This window comes from Heloderma suspectum, chromosome 6 (genome assembly GCF_057233095.1).
Source record: "Heloderma suspectum isolate Gila_16-S chromosome 6, 16-S_ref, whole genome shotgun sequence".
Taxonomy (NCBI): Eukaryota; Metazoa; Chordata; class Lepidosauria; order Squamata; family Helodermatidae; genus Heloderma; species Heloderma suspectum.
In genome coordinates, this window is record NC_139463.1 from 65184153 (window position 1) to 65203156 (window position 19004).

The 19004-nt window shown below is 46.0% G+C and overlaps 1 protein-coding gene across 1 annotated transcript; it reads right to left on the reverse strand.

The window, feature by feature from the left end:
- Positions 1-6509: 6509 nt before the first annotated feature.
- On the reverse strand, positions 6510-17499 carry LOC146341047 (keratin, type I cytoskeletal 14-like). The gene is made up of 8 exons (XM_084804637.1): positions 16557-17499; positions 13801-13883; positions 13409-13565; positions 11516-11677; positions 11295-11420; positions 8409-8629; positions 7784-7818; positions 6510-6758 (listed from the first exon to the last, which is right to left on the reverse strand). Exons 1-8 carry the CDS (start codon positions 17085-17087, stop codon positions 6661-6663), a joined length of 1413 nt encoding a protein of 470 aa, XP_084660763.1. The 5' UTR covers positions 17088-17499; the 3' UTR covers positions 6510-6660.
- Positions 17500-19004: the final 1505 nt, after the last annotated feature.

The window sequence follows — 19004 nt, forward strand, 5'->3', positions numbered from 1 at the left end:
CAGGGTCTAACAGTCTTACTGTCCCAGGCATGGTCTGAAGGCACATGAGGCAGCCCCCTTGCTGAAGCTACGCAAGGTTGGGTCTGGCCAGTGCTTGGACCACCTCAAAACTACATGTAGCCTCCTTGAGTTCCACAATGGAAGAAAGGTGGGATATAACGGTAATAAATAAAAATAAAATAAATAATAACATTACAGAGCGGAGAAAGCATGCTTCCTCCACACTGCATTTTGGTAACTGCCTAAGATGGTGGCCATGCCCTATCTCACACCTTTACTGAGCATATGCAGGAATATTCCCACTCAGAATTCTTAAAGAAAAATATACCAGTGGGTTACATTAGAATTCTGTGGGATCTGCCCAGTTCTGCATTTAGAAGGCTCCTTCCATCCTCTCTGATGTGATCACACACGCATACAAGGATTAAGGACAGTTGGGTGTGTCAACGTATTCCCTTGAATGTCCTGCCAACTTTTTTGCTGCCTTCAAAGGCAGGTCCTAACAATTCCATCCCGGCAGCTACAAAGAATACGTTTTGCAAATTGGCTACCTCAAAGGGAGGTAAAACATGACAGCCTGCAAGCAAGAGAACAGCTGCAGCTTGTAAAGACATCCCAGCAGCTGAGCAAGGGTACTATAGAGACAAGAGGCTTCCTTTAAAATGGCACATAAAAGACAGAATGGAATGAAACAAGTCTTTACAAACTTTTTTTTTTGCTCCGTTTTAACAAGTAATTGTAAGGACAATGTGTGCAGCATCATAATTAATCCAAAATCAAGCTTTCTTAATTATTCATTTGAACCAACAGTTCAAAGCTCTATAAAACTCACTTCCAAATTATAGAGAAGCGGGGACAGAGTTTAGGCATGCTCTCGAATATAAACACAAACGAGTTTTACTGCCATGGCTTCCCTCCAAGGAATCCCCTGGAAGCGTACTTCAGTTTACAGAATCTCACATGGAGTTCTAAACATCCGCACACATTTGTGATTGCCAGGATACTTTGGGGGAAAGCAATGACAGATGTTTTTCTCCCTCTCATAATGCTAGAAGCTGGGATCATCCAATGAAGCTGAATAGTGGGAGATTCAAGACAGATAAAAGGATAGTTAAACTATGGAATTTGGTACCACAAGATGTAGTGATGGCCACCAACCTGGACATCTTTAAAAGTGGCATAAACAAATCCATGGAAGATAAATTCCATTATTATTCCAAATTCCAAAATTATTAATGGCCACTAGTCCTGATGGCTGAATATTACCTCCAGTATGTGCCTCTCCATACCAGTTGCTGGGGACCATGAGGGGGAGGGTGCAACTGCCATGTGCAGCGCCCCTTAGGGCACAATCCGATGCATGTTTAGACAAAAAAAGTCCTACAATCCCTAGCATTTCCCAGCTAGCCAGGGTGGTTGGGGAAGCTTGGAGTTGCAGGACTTTATTCTGTCTAACGTGCATAGGACTGAGCCCATCATAAACCCTTTTTTGAAGCCTACCTGGGACTACAAAAACAAAGGGATTATCCAGCATGTGGCAGGCTACAATCCAGGACCGGTGGCTGCATCCAGCCAATACGTACATCTGAGACATGCAGGTCTGTTCTAGAATCATAGAGTCATAGAATAGTAAGGTTGGAAGACGCCTATAAGACCATCGAGTCCAACCCCGTGCTCAATGCAGGAATCCAGGTCAGAGCATCCCTGACAGATGGCTCTCCAGCCTTGTCTTGAATGCCTCCAGTGTGGGAGAGCCCACCACCTCCCTAGGTCATTGTTGCTTTGCTCTAACAGTCAGGAAGTTTCTCCTAATGTTCAGCCAGAATCTGGCTTCCTGTCACTTGAGCCCATTATTCCGTGTCCTGCACTCTGGGATGATCAAGAAGAGATCCTGGCCTTCCTCTCTGTGACAACCTTTCAAGTACTTGAAGAGCACTATCATATCTCCCCTCAGTCTCCTCTTCTCAAGGCTAAACATCCCAGTTCTCTCAGTGTCTCCTCATAGGGCTTTGTTTCCAGTCCCCTGCTCATCTTCGCTGCCCTCCTCTGAACCCTCTCCAGCTTGTCTGCATCCTTCTTAAAGTGCAGTGTCCAGAACTGGACACAGTACTCCAGAGGAGGCCTAACCAGTGCTGAGTAGAGGGGAACTAGTACTTCCCGGGATTTGGAAGCTATGCTTCTATTAATGCAGCCCAAAATAGCATTGGCCTTTTTTGCAGCCACATCACATTGTTGGCTCATATTCAGCTTGTGATCGACAACAATTCCAAGACCCTTCTCGCTTGTAGTATTGTTGAGCCACGTATCCCCCATCTTGTAACTGTGCATTTGGTTTCTTTTTCCTAGGTGCAGAACTTGGCTTTTATCCCTATTAAATGTCATTCTGTTGTTTTCTGCCTAGCGCTCCAGTCTATCCAGATCACTTTGAATGTTGTTTCTGTCTTCCAAAGTATTAGCTGTCCCGCCCAATTTTGTGTCATCTGCAAATCTGATCAGCATTCCCTGCACCTCCTCCTCCAAGTCATTAATAAAAATGTTGAAGAACACCGGGCCTAGAACATTGTATTGTGAATTTAGCATTCTCGGCTGATCGTGATGTGGCCTAAAAAAAGGGGTAGATTTGCTTGTCAAATGACCAGGAAAACAGGAGCAGACTAACCATTCCTTTTGACCAGTTGTCAGATTTTTATATATAAAAGCCAGAATGTTTGTTCTGGTTATCAGAAAAGGGATTTTTAAACGTAAACCTGGAATTTTTTGAGTAAAAGCCAATAACAGCAGTTCTACTTAGCATGTGCTATCGCTGTGTGTCTGGGTGCATCAGTCTATTTCTGGTTCATCCCACTTTCACATGTGTTCATCCATACGCATCCTGTTTGTGTCCACATTTGCGTCCACATCCTATTCCTTCCCAGCCCCTGTATAGTAGGCCCACATGCTTTTACAGAGTGTGTCCTTCTGGCACTGGTAAAGACATTTATTAAGAGTACATTTTGACTGGGAACCTGAGCTGACTGCCAGATCCCAACTGAAAGGCAGTGTGGTATAATGGTTAGAGCAGGGGAGGGGAACCTCCGTCCCCCGAACCTAATCCGGCCTCAGGGCACAATCCTATGCATGTTTAGGCAGAAAAAATGTCCTACAGCTCCCAGCATGCCTCAGCCAGCCATGCTAGCTGGGGCATGCTGGGAGCTGTAGGACTTTTTTCTGCCTAAACATGCATTGGGTTGCACCCACAGAGTGTTGACTAAGATGAGGGAGCCCGAGGCTCAAATCTCCATTCAGCCATGACCAATTACTGCCTTTCAGCCTAATCTACCTCACAGGGTTGTTGTGAGGACAACATGGTGGGGCTGGGTGAGAGTACTAAGTACCCTGCCTTGAGCGTCTTGATGGAAAGGTGGGATATAAATGAAATAAGTAAATAAACTGTCAGCTTCGATTCTACTCCTTCCTTGCCTTGTAATTCTAACTGCTCGGATTGGTGTTATTTTTCCATGTAATTACTGCATTCTACTTTTGCCTGTATACATTTTCCTTCAATCTCCCCCCTTCCCTCAGATTCATTCATGTATAATGTTCTTTTGTTTTCTCTGCAGGTTTACCTCATGAATCTGGATGTATTCCCTGCCTAACTGCTGTAAATTTTGAATTCATTTCCTTAGGGCGCATTCCTATGGCTGCTAGACAGCGGCTGGACAGCCATAGGATTGTTCGGTTTTCAGGAACCGACCTCGGAGCATGGGCTCCGAGGTCGTTTCCCAGAAAACCACCTCCCTGCCCCCTCCCCCACCACCTCATAGGCAGTGTGGATCGTCCCGGGCTCTGGGTTCGCAAGAACAGCACGGAGCGGGAGGAAAAGAGGCGTTCCCAGGGGTGGGGCGGGTCTTTGGAAGGTCCGGTACGGTGCTTCCTATGTATCGTCCAGCTGCCACCTCCCAAAGCGCTGCTGCTAGACAGCTGAAATTGGCCTTACCTGTACCTGTAGATCCCCTCCGTACTCCACCTGCCCTGCATTGGATAGGCGGTCACCTCCGAGTTTGGAGGTGGCCAACTATCCCTGTAGGATTGCTTCCTTCATCAGTTTAATTTAAAAAGTGTATCTGGCCCTTCCTGGTCCAGCCACCTAGCTCACTGGAAGGTGTGTGTTTTTTAAGAAACTGGTTTTAAAGAACCAGTTTTTTAAAAGTTTTTAAAAGGTTTTGTAAGCTGGGCATGTTCAGATTTCACAAATACTTGTTTCAATATAAGAACTATAGTAAGTATTTTCTTTAGAAAGAAAACTTTAGCCTATCTTGGAGACTGTGCTGGAAGGTTTTGACCAAGTAATAATTAGAGTGCAGTTGCATTTATCTCATGTACCAAACCTGTACAGGTAAGGCTTTTAACATTCTGTCCATAGAGAACCTGGCGAGGCTTCTGATAGAATATACTAGTGGAATATTTCTTAACTAGCCATGAATGACAGTTTGAGTATAGATTGCAAAGGAAATGCAATGTAAATATATTAGAATATAATGTCTGTGTGTGACACTACAGTTATTTTATTTTATGGATTTTCAAACCACCTTTCAGGTTAGATTATTTTCCAAAGGTGGTTTATAATAATCAGTATATGAAACTGTGGTGGCCATTACTGGCACTGATTGTATTCCTATACTCACACAAGGTCTTATTCAAGGTCCCTACTGTAAATGTTAAGATTGAAAGCTGTGAAGTTTTGAGGCCTACAGAGGCAAAGGGGGAAAAGGTCAGGCTTAGAGGCCTGGAGTTTTCTGTTGGGAGGGGGTATCCCTGAGAGGAGTTTCATTTCTCCAGTTAAGTGTCAGTTTCATTTCTCCACCTAAGTTTTATTTCTTCAGGTCTGAAGCAGTACTTTCAGTTTTGAGGGAGGAGGGTATATAAAGAGAACAAAAGAGATGGTAAGAGCAGAGACAGCCAAGCCTGAAGTGAGAGCAGAGTCTGAAGAGTGAGCAGGAAGAAGTAGCCTAGAAAAGTCTAAGGACTTTTACCCAAGTTCCTAGGGTAAAGGAACTTGCATTTTGCAACTTTGTTTTGTTTTAAGGCCTTTTGTATCACTCAGCTCTATTGTGCAAATTTGTACTTGTAATTTGTTTGCTTTAAATCTATCCGTAAACTGTTGTGGTTAAACCCTGTTTCTAGAGTGTCAGTCATCCCACGTCTACAGCCTAAACCTCACGTTACTGGGAAGGGGAAGGTAAAAGAAGAAGGCAAGAGATCCTTAAGGAGTTGCTCAAGGGGTCCAGGTCATAGGGGGAACCTTGACACAAACCTAATTGTTTTAAGTGGTAGATTAGCCAACTAAGGGTGCAATCCTCTCAGCAGCTGAGGAAAGAAATGTGGTGCCTGCTTTCTGGGGTCTGGAGGGATGCTGGGAGTTGTTGGACGTTTTTCTGTCCAAACATACATAGGATTGCACCCTAAAGCTGGGAGCAATTTTAATTGGTGAGACACACTTCAAGGCACAGTGGTTTACTTTTTTTAATAGTTATTTTTATTCTAGTGTGTTGTATTCTGCCCTGTTCCTGCATTAATCTGCAATTTTTAAAAAATGCACAGAAATTTATTTTTAAATATATATTTAAATCTGCATTTTCTCAGAAACATGCATTTCTAAACATATTTCCTCTCAAACTGCATATGTCTGAATGTATTTTATCCTAAACCACGCGTTTCATATGCACTTTGGTGCAACATGTTTTGAGTCAAGAACTTCATCACAAAATTCAGAGAAGTGCAAACTCTGAAGCATCGCTCTGTTGCAATCCACACATTAGAAGGGACAATGCAGATCAGGTCAGTTTGTTTCGAAATGTGGACCAAACATAAAATCCTCAAGCATTCCTATACTGTAATGCGGAGTGTGGGTGGGGTGGGGTGGGGTGGGGATGGGTTGAAAGATGGCTTTTCTCTCCAAGAATGAGAGATCGTTGAATCTTTTGCCTTCTCCTGTCGGCATCTTGCGGAGAGTGAACAACTTCAGGCCAATTCAAGTTCCTCTCCCAAAAGATCTGAGCACCCATTCCGAGGTCTAGTAACCAAACATCCCCCTCTTCCTTAAAGAGGCCTATGGTGGTGGAGTATCCTCCTTTTTTATACTACTTCTGGTGATCCAACCCCCCGCCCCCAACAGGTTCATCTAGCTCATTGCTGGAGGGTCATCATGGAAGGGGTCGGGGGGGGGGGGCATTGATTGATGGTTACATGTTTGTAAGACAATTGATTTCAATGGGTTTGTGCATCTAAGTCTCTGTTCCTTCATGGCTACCGTTCAGATGTGGCTTGAAGCATTCTCACAAGTGCTTCACAGAAGAGTCGATATTGTAATACCGAGACTCAAGAAATCAGTTCTAATCACACACATGTGGGGTGGGCGTGGTTATTTGACGTTCCTGGATCCTATCATCTAGGAAGGCTGAAGGTGAACGGGCAAAGAGCAGCAAAGCCATTCCCTTCAATTGAATAAAACAAAACAGAACCTCTTAGTTCGCATGAATGAAATGAAAAAAGCTTTATTAGAGCCTTGTGGGTACAACCATACAGAGCTCAAATTGAGGATGGCAGGGAATGGAGCAGGAAACTGAAACTCAGAGCAGCATCACAAAGGAGTCAAAAGCAGATGTGTTCCAAAGTTCAGGCTTAGTGCCCAGAGACATGGACCTGTTCACGAGATGAGATCACTTTTCCATCCTGGACCTCCTCGACAATTGTGCGGACCTGGCGGGTGGTTGTGGGTCCTACAGCAGGAGGCAGGAAGGGGAAATATTACTTGCAGAAAAGGAAGGCAGGAAACTGAAGCAGCACCCACCACCTGCCACTCCCCTCTCTGAGTTGAAAAACTAAGCCAGATTTATTTTTATCTTTTTGCTAAAGGAAGCACAACCAAACTCTCACCAATGCAATGCTATTTTCAACACAATTCTGCATGAAGCGATTCACCATGTGGAGAGGAAGGGCTGAGCACATCAGGCAATGTGAGCAGGAACTGGATTTTAAAATGTCAGATGGAACCCCAGAGAAGAGTGCCAAAGGGTGGGAAACGGCTGGTTTTTAAGGTTTTCTCTTACTTTCGCTCAGTGACCTTTCTTCAGCCTTTGCAGATGTAGGGCCCATATTTAACTAAAGTATGTAACGTGCTGCAAAGTCCAGGCATGAAACGAGAAGACCCTAAATCTGCTGAGAGTGCAAAGAAGCACTCGCTTCTGTCAGCACTCGCTGACAGCCATCTGTCAGGGATGGTCCGACTTGGATTCCTGCACTGAGCAGGGAGTTGGACTCGATGGTCTTGTAGGCCCCTTCCAACCCGACGATTCTATGAGACTCACTTTAAATGTATTATGGTATTTGTCTTTCTCCTTTTCTCTCCATCTCTATCTGTGTTTCTTTTTCTCTTACAAGTTCTCTCTCCCTCTTCTCTTAAAATACTTAACAAAAGAAGAAAGGAAAACCATGGTAATTGCACCAATGTGCCCCACTTTAAGCTGGGGTGGTGCAGCCCAGTTCTTGACTATGACCCACTAGTTGAAGGCCAATGATTTAATCAGCTTGGTTGCATTATTAACTTGCGTGTACCATCCTGAATAGCTCAGATCATTTTTCTGGCTCTTAACAGTATTCAGACAAGTGTATGATCAGCTTATTTTTATCTTGTACATCTACATGTACCAATGTTCTCAGCAACACGAAGCAAAGAGGCCTTCTAAAGAAGAAATTTGTTCATGTGGGTGAATAATTGAATAACGAAGTCCCAATAGATGCGTACCTTCTCTTATAGCTGCTGAGTACTGGGAAGAAATACTAGAGGAAGAGAAAAATAAGACTGAATTAGAGAAACAAACTATTAGCTTCAGTTGCAATGAACCAGGTGCAGAGATGGTAACCAAGAGTGCTTGTCCATAATAGGTAGGGTACAATCACAAAGCAACTGAATCCAATTAATTTCATAATAAAATTGTTTGGGGTTTTTTAAATCTAGCCTACAGGAGACATTCCAGGGCAGTGGAACATACTATTTCCATTAATTACATTTTCACCTAATGCTATAATCAACTGCAGTAGGCCAATCAGGATGAAGGAGTGGGTAGAGGGACATCTATTCTGGCACTGTACCAGGTCTGGCAAGCCAGCACACGGCATTGCACAAGGGCAGCATTGACAGCAGCCCCAAGAGCCCAACGTAGAGTAACAACAATGGCATACAATGTACTGAGCAAAGCTCAGATATAATGTAATGGGAGGTCAGGACAAAACAATCACTCAGCAGTCCCATTGGGAGACTTCTTCCCCGATACCTTTCAAGGATGCTAGGATGCTCACAAACCTCTGCAACCCACCCAAATCCCTTTTTACCCATTTCAAGTCCCAGTATTACAACCCCTTTTACGTACTGGGCTTCCTCTCCCTCCAGCAGGCGCCGGTAGGTGGCGATCTCCTGTTCCAGGCGGGTCTTGACGTCGAGGAGGATCTTGTATTCGTGGTTCTGGCGCTCCATGTCACACCTCAGCTCAGCCAACTGTTCCTCCACGCTGGTGATCAGGACCTGGATCTGGGCAAGCTGGGTGCCGTAGCGGGCTTCCGTGTCTGCCAGGGTGCCTTCCAGTGCCGCTTTCTGGAAAACGAGAATGGGATGGAGGGCTCAGACTCCGTGTTCTGTGAGAAGCTGTCCATCTCCCCCTATTGATGTGATGGTATCCCCAACCCAGCTCTGGTGGTGTCAGGGGCAGGAGTGACATGAAATGTCCAGCTGTCTCGTTAAATTAGCCTAAGGACAGAGGCCAAGCCTTGTCCTGAGTAAGACTTTCTCCAGTGTACCACAACTACCAGTGACAAAGGGAGTCCCTTGAATTGGACTCCCATTTCAGAGCAAGGCCTGGGCCATGTGTGGCTGCATTCAACTCTATGCCCTGCTGTCCAGCCCAAGTTCTCTGAAGTCAGTAGGCCTCAGCTGAAAACAGGCAGCTTTCGATATCATCGACCATGGTATCCTTCTGGAATGATTGTCCAAGCTGGGAGTAGGAGGCACTGCATGGCAGTGGTTTCGCTCCTACTTGGGATGGTCAGCTCCAGAAGGTGGTGCTTGGGGAATATTGCTCAGCCCCGTGGATTCTCCAGTATGGAGTTCCTCAGGGGTAGGTTTTGTCCTCCGTGTTATTTAACATCTACATGCAACCGTTGAGTGCGGTCATCCGGCGTTTTGGAGTACATCGTCATCAGTATGCTGATGACACGCAGCTCTATCTCTCCTTTTCATCTTCTTCAGGTGGGCCTGTGGATGTCCTAAATCGATGCCTGGCTGCGACAATGGACTGGATGAGGGCTAATAAACTGAAACTTAGTCCTGACAAGACTGAGATGCTGCTAGTGAGTGGTTCACCTGACTGGATGGAGGGTACTCAGCCTGTTTTGGATGGGGTTGCACTTCCCCTGAAGGAGCAGGTTCATAGCTCAGAGGTCCTCCTGGAGCCATCTTTGTCACTTGAGGCTCAAGTAGCCTTAGTGGCACAGAGTGCCTTCTACCAGCTTCACTTGGTGGCCCAGCTACACCCCTATCTGGACAGGGATAACTTGGCTTCAGTTGTCTATGCTCTGGTGACCTCCAACTTAGATTACTGCAATGTGCTCTATGTGGATCTGCTTTTGAAGATGGTTCAGAAGCTGCAGCTTGTGCAAAATGCAGCAGCCAGACTGATAACGGGGACCAGAAGGTCCAAACATATAAGACCGATTCTGGCCCACTTGCAGTGGCTGCTTATATCCTTCCAAGCCCAATTCCAAGTGCTGGTTTTGACCTATTAAGCCTTATATGGCTTGGGACCACAGTACCTGATGGAACGCCTCTCCCAGCATGAGCTGACCCATACACTACGCTGTGCATCTAAGGCCCTCCTTTGGGAGCCTCCTCTGAGGGAAGCATGAAGGGCGGCAACAAGGGAGAGGGCCTTCTGGGTGGTGGCCCCCCAGTTGTTGAATAATCTCCCTAAATAAGCTAAACATGTGCAAATCTCCCCAAAGGTGGAGAAAAAAACATTAAATATGCACAAATCTCTCCAAAACGGGGGGGGGGGGACCCTGCAAAATAAACTCTACTCTGCTAATGAGTGCATTTGTGCTCATTAGCAGAGTAGGCTGCTGAGGTTGTCCTGCAAAGCTCCATGGGATATGTGGCGGGAGGACTAAGCGGTAAATAAGCCGCAACAAATTGCAGAGTGCTTGATCTTCTGCCAGGAGTATCATGGGTTAGCAAGCAAGCAACCACCCCAGCGTAGCTTATTTTCAGGGTGGCCTATGGTCTAGAGTCCCCTGGACTGCAAGGAGGTCAAATCAGTCAATCCTAAAGGAAATCAACCCTGACTGCTCATTGGAAGGACAGATACTGAAGCTGAAGCTCAAATATTTTGGCCACCTAATGCGAAGAGAAGACTCACTGGAAAAAGACCTTGATGCTGGGAAAGATTGAAGGCAAAAGGAGAAGGGGCGGCAGAGGATGAGATGGCTAGATAGCATCACCGATGCAATGAATATGAACTTGAGCGCACTCCGGGAGACAGAGCAGGACAGGAAAGCCTGGCGTGCTATGGTCCATGGGGTCACAAAGAGTCGGACATGACTGAACGACTGAACAACAACATGGTCTAGAACCCAGACACCACCTCCTGGTGGCTGCACATTGCTACCATTACTAATTTTCCCTGCAAAGCTGCTTTTCAGGGACATGTGCCTGCTATTATTAGTTTCTCTGCTATTACAGAGCAGCCTTTCCCCAACCCACTGCCCTCCAGAGGTGCGAGACTACCAGATGTGTGCCATGCTGACTGGGAATGATGGGAGTTGTAGTCCCTCCGACACAACCTAGAGGGCACCACATTGGGATGACTATCATAAAGGACCTCCAGAGTTCATCAGAACACAGTTTGAAAACCACTGACTCAGGAAACATAGGCGCTCTTGGTACATGCATATTGATGGTGTCAAAATGCATTGCTGTTGCTGCTGTTATATTATTACTAGCATTATTTTGTTATATTATTAATTATATTATTATCCATTATATTATTAATATATTATTATATTAATATTATATTATTATAGCATCAGCATTATCAAAGTGGCCAGAGACCTCAGGAAGGTAATACAAATACAGAGACCTCAGGAAGGTAAGGTGATTGTGTCTGGACCCTCAGCACACCAGGGCCAGTAGTGCTGTTTATATTGCACAACTCTGTTCTTAATTCGGGGCTGGAGAGGGCAGTAGGAGGAGCGCTGGACTCCCTCACCGTGCTGAGCTGGGTCTGCAGCTCTATTTCCAAGCTCTGAATGGATCGTCTCAACTCTATGAGTTCCGATTTGCCGCTCTGCAGTTGCTCCGTATTGACGGCAACTTCTCGGTTCAGCTCTTCAGTCTTCAAAGAAAGGAAGACAGTTCAGCGAGGACATACACAAATAAAAACATCCAGCAATCTTCCTGGAAGGTCCATTCATCCAAAGAAAGGCCCACCTTGCTGAAGAACCACTGCTCCGCATCCTTGCGGTTCTTGTCCGCCAGGCTCTCGTACTGTTCGCGCATCTCCGCCAGGATCTTGGTCAGGTCCACTCCAGGAGCAGCATCCATTTCCACAGAGATTTCTCCACCCACCTGGCTTCGGAGAACATTCATTTCCTGTGACAGAGAGACACAGAAGGAAGGTCTGATTCTCAGTCATAGAGCTCTTTCAGCCCTACCTCCGTAGACTCTGTTCTTCCACGTGGTGTTCTGGCTACAAGGGGTATACAGTGGAGACAATGCAGCTGTTGCAGCCTAGCTTTGTGAAGGCTACATGGTGGTCATACTGAGGTTACTCTCCATGGTACCCCTCCCAAACATGGAACAAGCTTCACTGCAGCAGATCTAGGCCATAAGAACAAAAGAAGATCCTGCTGGGTCAGACCAAAGGCCTATCTAGTCCAGCATCTCGTTTCCCACATCAGCCAACCAGATACCCCTGGGAAACCCATAAGCAAGACATGAGGGGAATAGCACCCTCCTGCTCATGTTCACCAGCAGCTGGTATTTAAAGGCATTCTGTCTCTGATTCCAGAGGTAGCATCTAGCCACGACAACCAGTAGAATCATAGAATCATAGAATAGTAGGGTTGGAAGGGGCCTACAAGGCCATCGAGTCCAACCCCCTGCTCAATGCAGGAATCCAAGTCAGAGCATCCCTGACAGATGGCTGTCCAGCCTTGTCTTGAAGGCGTCCAGTGTGGGAGAGCACCCCACTTCCCTAGGTAATTGGTTCCATTGTTGTAGTGCTCTAACAGTCAGGAAGTTTTTCCTGATGTTCAGCTGGAATCTGGCTTCCTGTAACTTGAGCCCATTATTCCATGTCCTGTACTCTGGGATGATGGAGAAGAGATCCTGGCCTTCCTCTCTGTGACAACCTTTCAAGTACTTGAAGAGCACTATCCTATCTCCCCTCAGTCTTCTCTTCTCCAGGCTAAACATGCCCAGTTCTTTCAGTCTCTCTTCATAGGGCTTTGTTTCCAGTCCCCTGAAATTAGCCATTTCAGTAGCCATTGATAGCCTGATCCTCCATGAACTTGTCTAATCCCCCCTTTAAAGCTAAGTTGGTGGCCATCAAGGGAGGACACGAGAGACATGATAAATTTAGGCATGGTATAGAGAAAGTGGATAGAGGTTTTTCTCCCTTTCTCATAAGCTTAGAACCCAGGATCATCTAAAGAAGCTGAATGGTGGGAGATTCAGGACAGAGAAATGGAAGGGCTTCTTCACACAGTGCGTAGCTAAGGTATGGGATATGCTATCACAGGATAATGTGATGGCCGTCACCAGGTCAAATGGCTTTAAATAAGGACTGGACAAACTCATGGAGAATAAGACTGTATTACATGCTGGTGACAGGTTAGCTGTTCTAGTGGATCTCTAAGGGCTGATTCACATGTGCATGTTAAACACTTGATGAGTGCAGCATCCGATATGATTTGCAGGTGTGAATGGGCCATTACAGATATAAAATCCAGAACTTGGACAGACTTGGATTCACAGACTTGGACTGCTGTAATCAAGTACACAGTAATCAAGTGCAGACAAATCAAGTGCTGAATGTGCATGTGTGAACCAGGCCCCACTTTATGGTTTCGTGAATTATTAAATAAGATCACAACTGAAGAGGTCTCAGTTCAACCCACATTTCAAAGGTATTTCAAAGACATCTTGTAGTGACACAATCCACTGTTCTGGGTCATTCATAAGACTGGTGCAACATGTACAAACACAAAGGAAAATCCTATTGTGTGTCAGATTCACCAGGTATAATCCTGTTGCATGTGTATCCCCCCCCATTTTAACACTGTGTCTCCCTCTGTGATACTAGAAGTTGAACATCCTCACCTCCGCATGGTTCTTGTGCAGGTAAGCCAACTCCTCATTTAGATTTTCTAACTGCATTTCCAGATCGGATCTGGCCAGGGTTAGTTCCTCCAAGACTCTGCGCAGGCCATTGATATCAGCCTCAACACTGCGGCGCAGGGCCTGTTCTGTATCAAACCTGTATCCACAAGGTGGGTGGAAAGAAGTCAAGGGGAAAGATGAGAGAGGCAATATTTGTCATGTTACTTCCATCCATGGAGATGGCTTTGAAGATAACCTACCAAAGGAGAGCCATTTCCATTTGGGGGGTAAAGCTAGACAAAGATAACCTACCAAACGTAACCAAAGATAACCTACCAAAGATAACCTACCAAAGGAGAGCCATTTCTATTTGGGGGTAAAGCTAGACTTACTTGGTTCTGAAGTCATCAGCAGTCAGCTTAGCATTGTCAATCTGAAGGAGGATGCTGGCATTTTGAGTAGTGGCAGCAAGAATCTGAAAGGAGGGAAGAAACGGGTGGTTTGAATTTTTTTGCATCTCATTTGCAAGCAGGGATATGGTCAGACTTGAGTTTTGTTGGGGCGTCATCTGAACATGTGTAGAGTGCCCTCAGTATTGATAGACATCTTCACACCTTTGGGATGCTGTTCTAACTGTACCTGATTCTTCCCCCTCTAGCACTGCACACCACCACAGAGCAAGGGGTCTGTTTAATTTGCAGTTGCAGCGAAAGTACTGCTCTCACTCACAAACTGCTACCCTAAGCAGCTGCCTGGGGATGCTTAATGTTAAGGTTGACCCTGAACTTACTGAAATGTCCCACACAGCTGATGTATGGCTGAGCTGTTGAATTGAGATAAGCCAAGGGCTGCTCCTTGCACTCTACTTTTAACCAACTGGGATAATTCCTGCCATGATGTGCGGATGTACTGTGTGTGGTCCATTTCACGGACTGCTGAATTGCATGTAGGAGCCCTGGGTTCAAATCCATGAACGCTGGCTATGGAATCACTTTGGTGAATCCTGTCTCTCAGCCTCAGCTCCCCTCTTTAAAATGGGTACATTGATGATCTAATGAAGTGAGCATGAACGAGAAACGTATTGGGAAGGACTTTACTTACTGTGTCAGTGCTATAAAAATAACAAAGAGCCCTGTGGCTCCTTAAGGACAAACACATTTATTCTGGCATAAGCTTTCATGGACTATAGAATATTAAGCAAAAAGTCTTACTGGAAGGAATAATGCACACATCTGATTGCTCACTGTACTACAGAGAATTGCCAACTTTTTATCAACCCTTGCTCTTGTGCCTTTACCAACAGCTTGATCTGCAGGCATTAGTAGGTTATCATGGTTATATATCTATTCCCACAAAGCCTTCACCTGCTGATTTCTCCAGAGTAAGCAGCTGTTAAATGCATAAAAGCAGGCCAGTGGTTTGTTTCTGGTCAGTTGGCAATCCTGACCAGAGAAAAGTCAAGGGGCAGTTTGGAAAGAGCAGGATAAATACGAAGAGACAACATTTGTAGTATTTGGCACAGCTTGTGGTAAGATCCGTAGAGAAGTCTGACTTTCAGGAATGTTTTTTCGTTTGTTTTATGAAAAGTCACTTGAAGGTTGTGGGGGAGAATGTGCTGGGGGGAGGGGGGACTTAACCCTTTCCCCTTCCAACATTTTGCTGGAACAAATTGCACCCCCTCTCTGGGGGCTTTTCCCTCCTGCAAGGTTCCAGAAGCATTTTGCTAGGCCTTGCACAGAAGAATATCCCAGTGGATCGTGCCCTGCATTCGTTTAGATTCTAGACTGTTCACCCAAGACAACATGTCTTGGGCTGGGCCTAGATTTATAAGAAACCTCTGAGAAAGCAAACATTTGTTTTCAATACATGGGAAAATAATTTAACTGCGTAAGGGGCTTTGGCTTGGCTCCCTACGTTGCCGCCTCCATAGCCTAAGGATTAATCCAGACCCATGCTTCCAATTGGGCAGAGGTATTGCCCTCTTCACTGTGGGCAACTTCACACATCCCTGGCATCTCCAGTAGGGCTGGGAAAATTCCTGCCTGAAACCCTAGAGAGCTGCTGCCAATCACTGTCAACCATACTGGGTTAGATGGACCAATGGTCTGACTCAGTACAAGGCAGCTTCCTATATTGAGCCTGCAAGGGAAATCATCTTCGGTAGGAAAAGGTGTGCCCCTTCATTTGCATCCATGTCATTGTTTGCCTACACAAAGGTCACGTCTAGCTAAGAAGAACTTCATGGCTCAAGGGATCTTTGCTATCGTAGTAGCGGTAGTAGTATCATAGTAGCAGGAGTAGTGGTATCATAGTAGTAGTATATCCAGAGGGATAACTGGATAAGTTGCATTAAAACTACAAAGAATCCTGTTCTGGCAACATCAAAGATTAAAAGATAGATATGCACATGAGTACAGGGGGAAAGTGTAAACAGTGAGACCCAGAGGCTGTGAAATGTAAGAGGCAGTAATAAATCAGTGGCATTTCTATGCAGGGCTATCGTGTGTCTAAGATAAAAATAGTGATGCATTTGCAACACCAGTAATTGCGATAATACTGTTTTAATCGCTATGCTATACTAATTAAAAACCTGTAGTAGAAAAGAAACTCGCTATCCTCGTTCATCCCAAATTCAATACAAATACATTTTGCTTATACATTCACATTCAGCATTTTGGGGCTGGGGTTCCCTTTTATACATTTTTGCTGGCGTATAGTTATTTTGAGGTCATCAGCTGAGTGTTCTTTGAGGCAATGATTTTCTATAGAAAGCATGAATTAACGTGAATTTGTTAGTTACTTGAGATCAAAATTCAAGATGAACACTAGTTGACAGTCACTTTTGAAAATTGGATTTGACATGTCTGAGTCACTAAGAGCGCAATCCTGTGCATGTTTAGACCGAAAAAAGTCCAACAACTCCCAGCATTCCCCAGCCAGCCATGCTGGCTGGGGATTGCTGGGAGTTGTAGGACTTTTTTCGGTCTAAACATGCCTAGGATTGCACCGTAAGCTGATTTAGACAATTTATTCTCTCCACAACTTGCCCTCCTTGATAACTGCCTGTCTCTGCTCAGGGGCTCATAACAATCAACTTGCTTAAGTGTCTTTTTAATGCCCCCCTCCCCCTGAAATCACCTTGCCTTACCTTGCTCCTCAGGTCCTCAATAGTCCTGAAATACGGGCTGTAGTCTCGGTCTGGGCCAGGCCCTTGCTTCTTGTACCACTCCCGGATCTTCACCTCCAGCTCAGTGTTGGCCTCCTCCAGCGCCCGCACCTTGTCCAGGTAGGCAGCCAGGCGGTCGTTCAGGTTCTGCATGGTTTCCTTCTCGCCCCCAGCCAGCAGAACATCGCCCCCAGCCACAAAGCCCCCACCCAGGCTGCCACCAAAGCCCCCACCCAGGCCGCCACCAAAGCCCCCACCCAGGCCGCCACCAAGGCCCCCACCAAAGCTGCTGCAGTAGCTGCTGCCTCCATAGCCGCCCCCATAGCCGCTGCCTACTCCAGACACATAGCGAGAGGAAGAGACAGAGATGCCTCCAGCCCCACCGTGGATGCTGGGGGATCCGTATCCCCCACCAAGATGGACGGAGGAGAGCCGAGCGGAGCCCCCGCCAAAGGAAGGCCCCTTCATAGAGGAGGAGGAGGAGGAGGTGTACCGCCTGATGGTGGTGGACATACTGCCAGGAAAGAGAGGCACCCAGGAGAGACTTCCCTGCTCTGCTCTAAAGGGCTCAGAAAACTGGCTGCACTCTCTAGCTCTATGCTCCTTTTATCCCCAGAGTGGGGGCGTTGTTATGGCAAAGACCTTTTCTCTCCTTTGCATTCCCCCAGGCTTTCATCATCACGAACATCAAAGCCAGCTTCCACAACCCTCATTTGTCTATTCATGCGCTTGTCACATTCCAGCAGATACACGTTGCCCTACAAAAGGCGGTTTTGTGTTTCCCTTTCTGTTCCCAGGCAAACGACTCCAGCGTGATTCAGAAAACAGAAGGGCTGTTGCTCAAGGGTGCAGTTCCAGTTTGCCATATTCTCTTCTGTGAAAGGTCTCCAGGGAGAGACAACTGGGCCCTGGGAGCCTAAAGTTCCTGGAGGGAAAAACCATGACATCACAAGGGGGAGGTTATGCAAGCGCCTCGGGTTAAAGCGCTAACTGCCTTACAAATCCATTTATAGTAGAATATATACATGTGAACCCTCGCAGGGCTGCTTCACAGCTTGTAAACTTCTCTAGGGAAGGCTGCAGGTTCCATGTGCATAATTTGTGTCATTGTCAATTGGCACCAATGGGAGCAAACAGCAGCGTGTGTCAGTGGGGGCTGGGAGCTCCAATGGCAGTAGGGCAGTGAATCCGCTCTGGAAGCACCTTGGATAATTCCTTTAAAGTTCTGGCTGGTTCTGATTGAAACCCAGAGCAGATTCACTGCCCCACTGACATCGGAGCCACCAGCCTTCACTGGGGGGGGATTTTCAACAGGATCACAGTGTGTGGAGGACTTACGCTACCTCTCCCTTCCCGCTGTGGTCCCAAACCTGCTTGGGGTGTTGACATGGTGGCTATTTCTCTCTCTTTTTTAATTGTGATCATTAAACGCAATAACGCATGTGCTGTCCTGTCTACTTTGGCATAATTGGCATACGACTTAAAAAAAAAAAATACAAACTAGCCTCTGTGTATGAATTCCATAATGTGTGCAAGGTCAGGAGATCCCACTGAGAGAGGGGAGGTCATGCACGTTTCCACAGCTTCATGGAGCACTTTGAGGCAAAAAGGAGCGTATTTGTTGCTAAAATGCTTGTGACTTCTATTTGCGCTTAAACTGGTGTTTCAAACGTCCTCTTCCTGAGCCTGCTTGGTTTAATTCATGCCTTGGCTCAAAAGACCTCAACCGCAGACTCGCAGTTAGACGACACCTCAAAGGTCATCTAGTCTAGCCCCCTACAAGTACAGGAAATCCACTGCAAATTCAGGAAATCCACAGCATTTCTGATAGGTGATCATCCAGTCTGTGCTTAAAAGCCTCGAATGAAGGACAGCCCACCACTATTCGAGGCAGTCTGTTTCACTGTCAAATAGATAACACCATCAGGACTTTCTTCCTAATGTTTACTATAAATCCTTTTTCTTGTAATTTGAACCTATAGGTTCAGGTCCTACCCTCTGGAGCAAAACAAATTTGCTTCATCATCTGTGTGACAGCCCTTCAGATATGAAAATGGCTAACGTATTGCCTCTTAATTGCCTCCAGGCTAAACAAACTCATCTCCTTCCATCTTTCCACATAGAATTTCATCTCAAGGTCCCTCGCCATCTTTGTCACCCTGCTCTGGACATGCTCCAGTTTGTTGATCTCCTTCTTAAGCTGTGGTGATCAGAACCAGGCATAGGACTCCAGAAGAGACCTGACCAAAGCAGAATAGAGGGGAACTATATAGTTGCTTCTGTGTCCAATGCCCGTTCTCACAACACTGGAGCATATTTAGTAGGAACAGATTCACGTGCCCCTGAGCAGGGTGCATTCCACTCACCAAGGAGTAACGACACAGTATGCCTGGACTATGTTATCCAGAGTACAATTCACAATCCACTCTG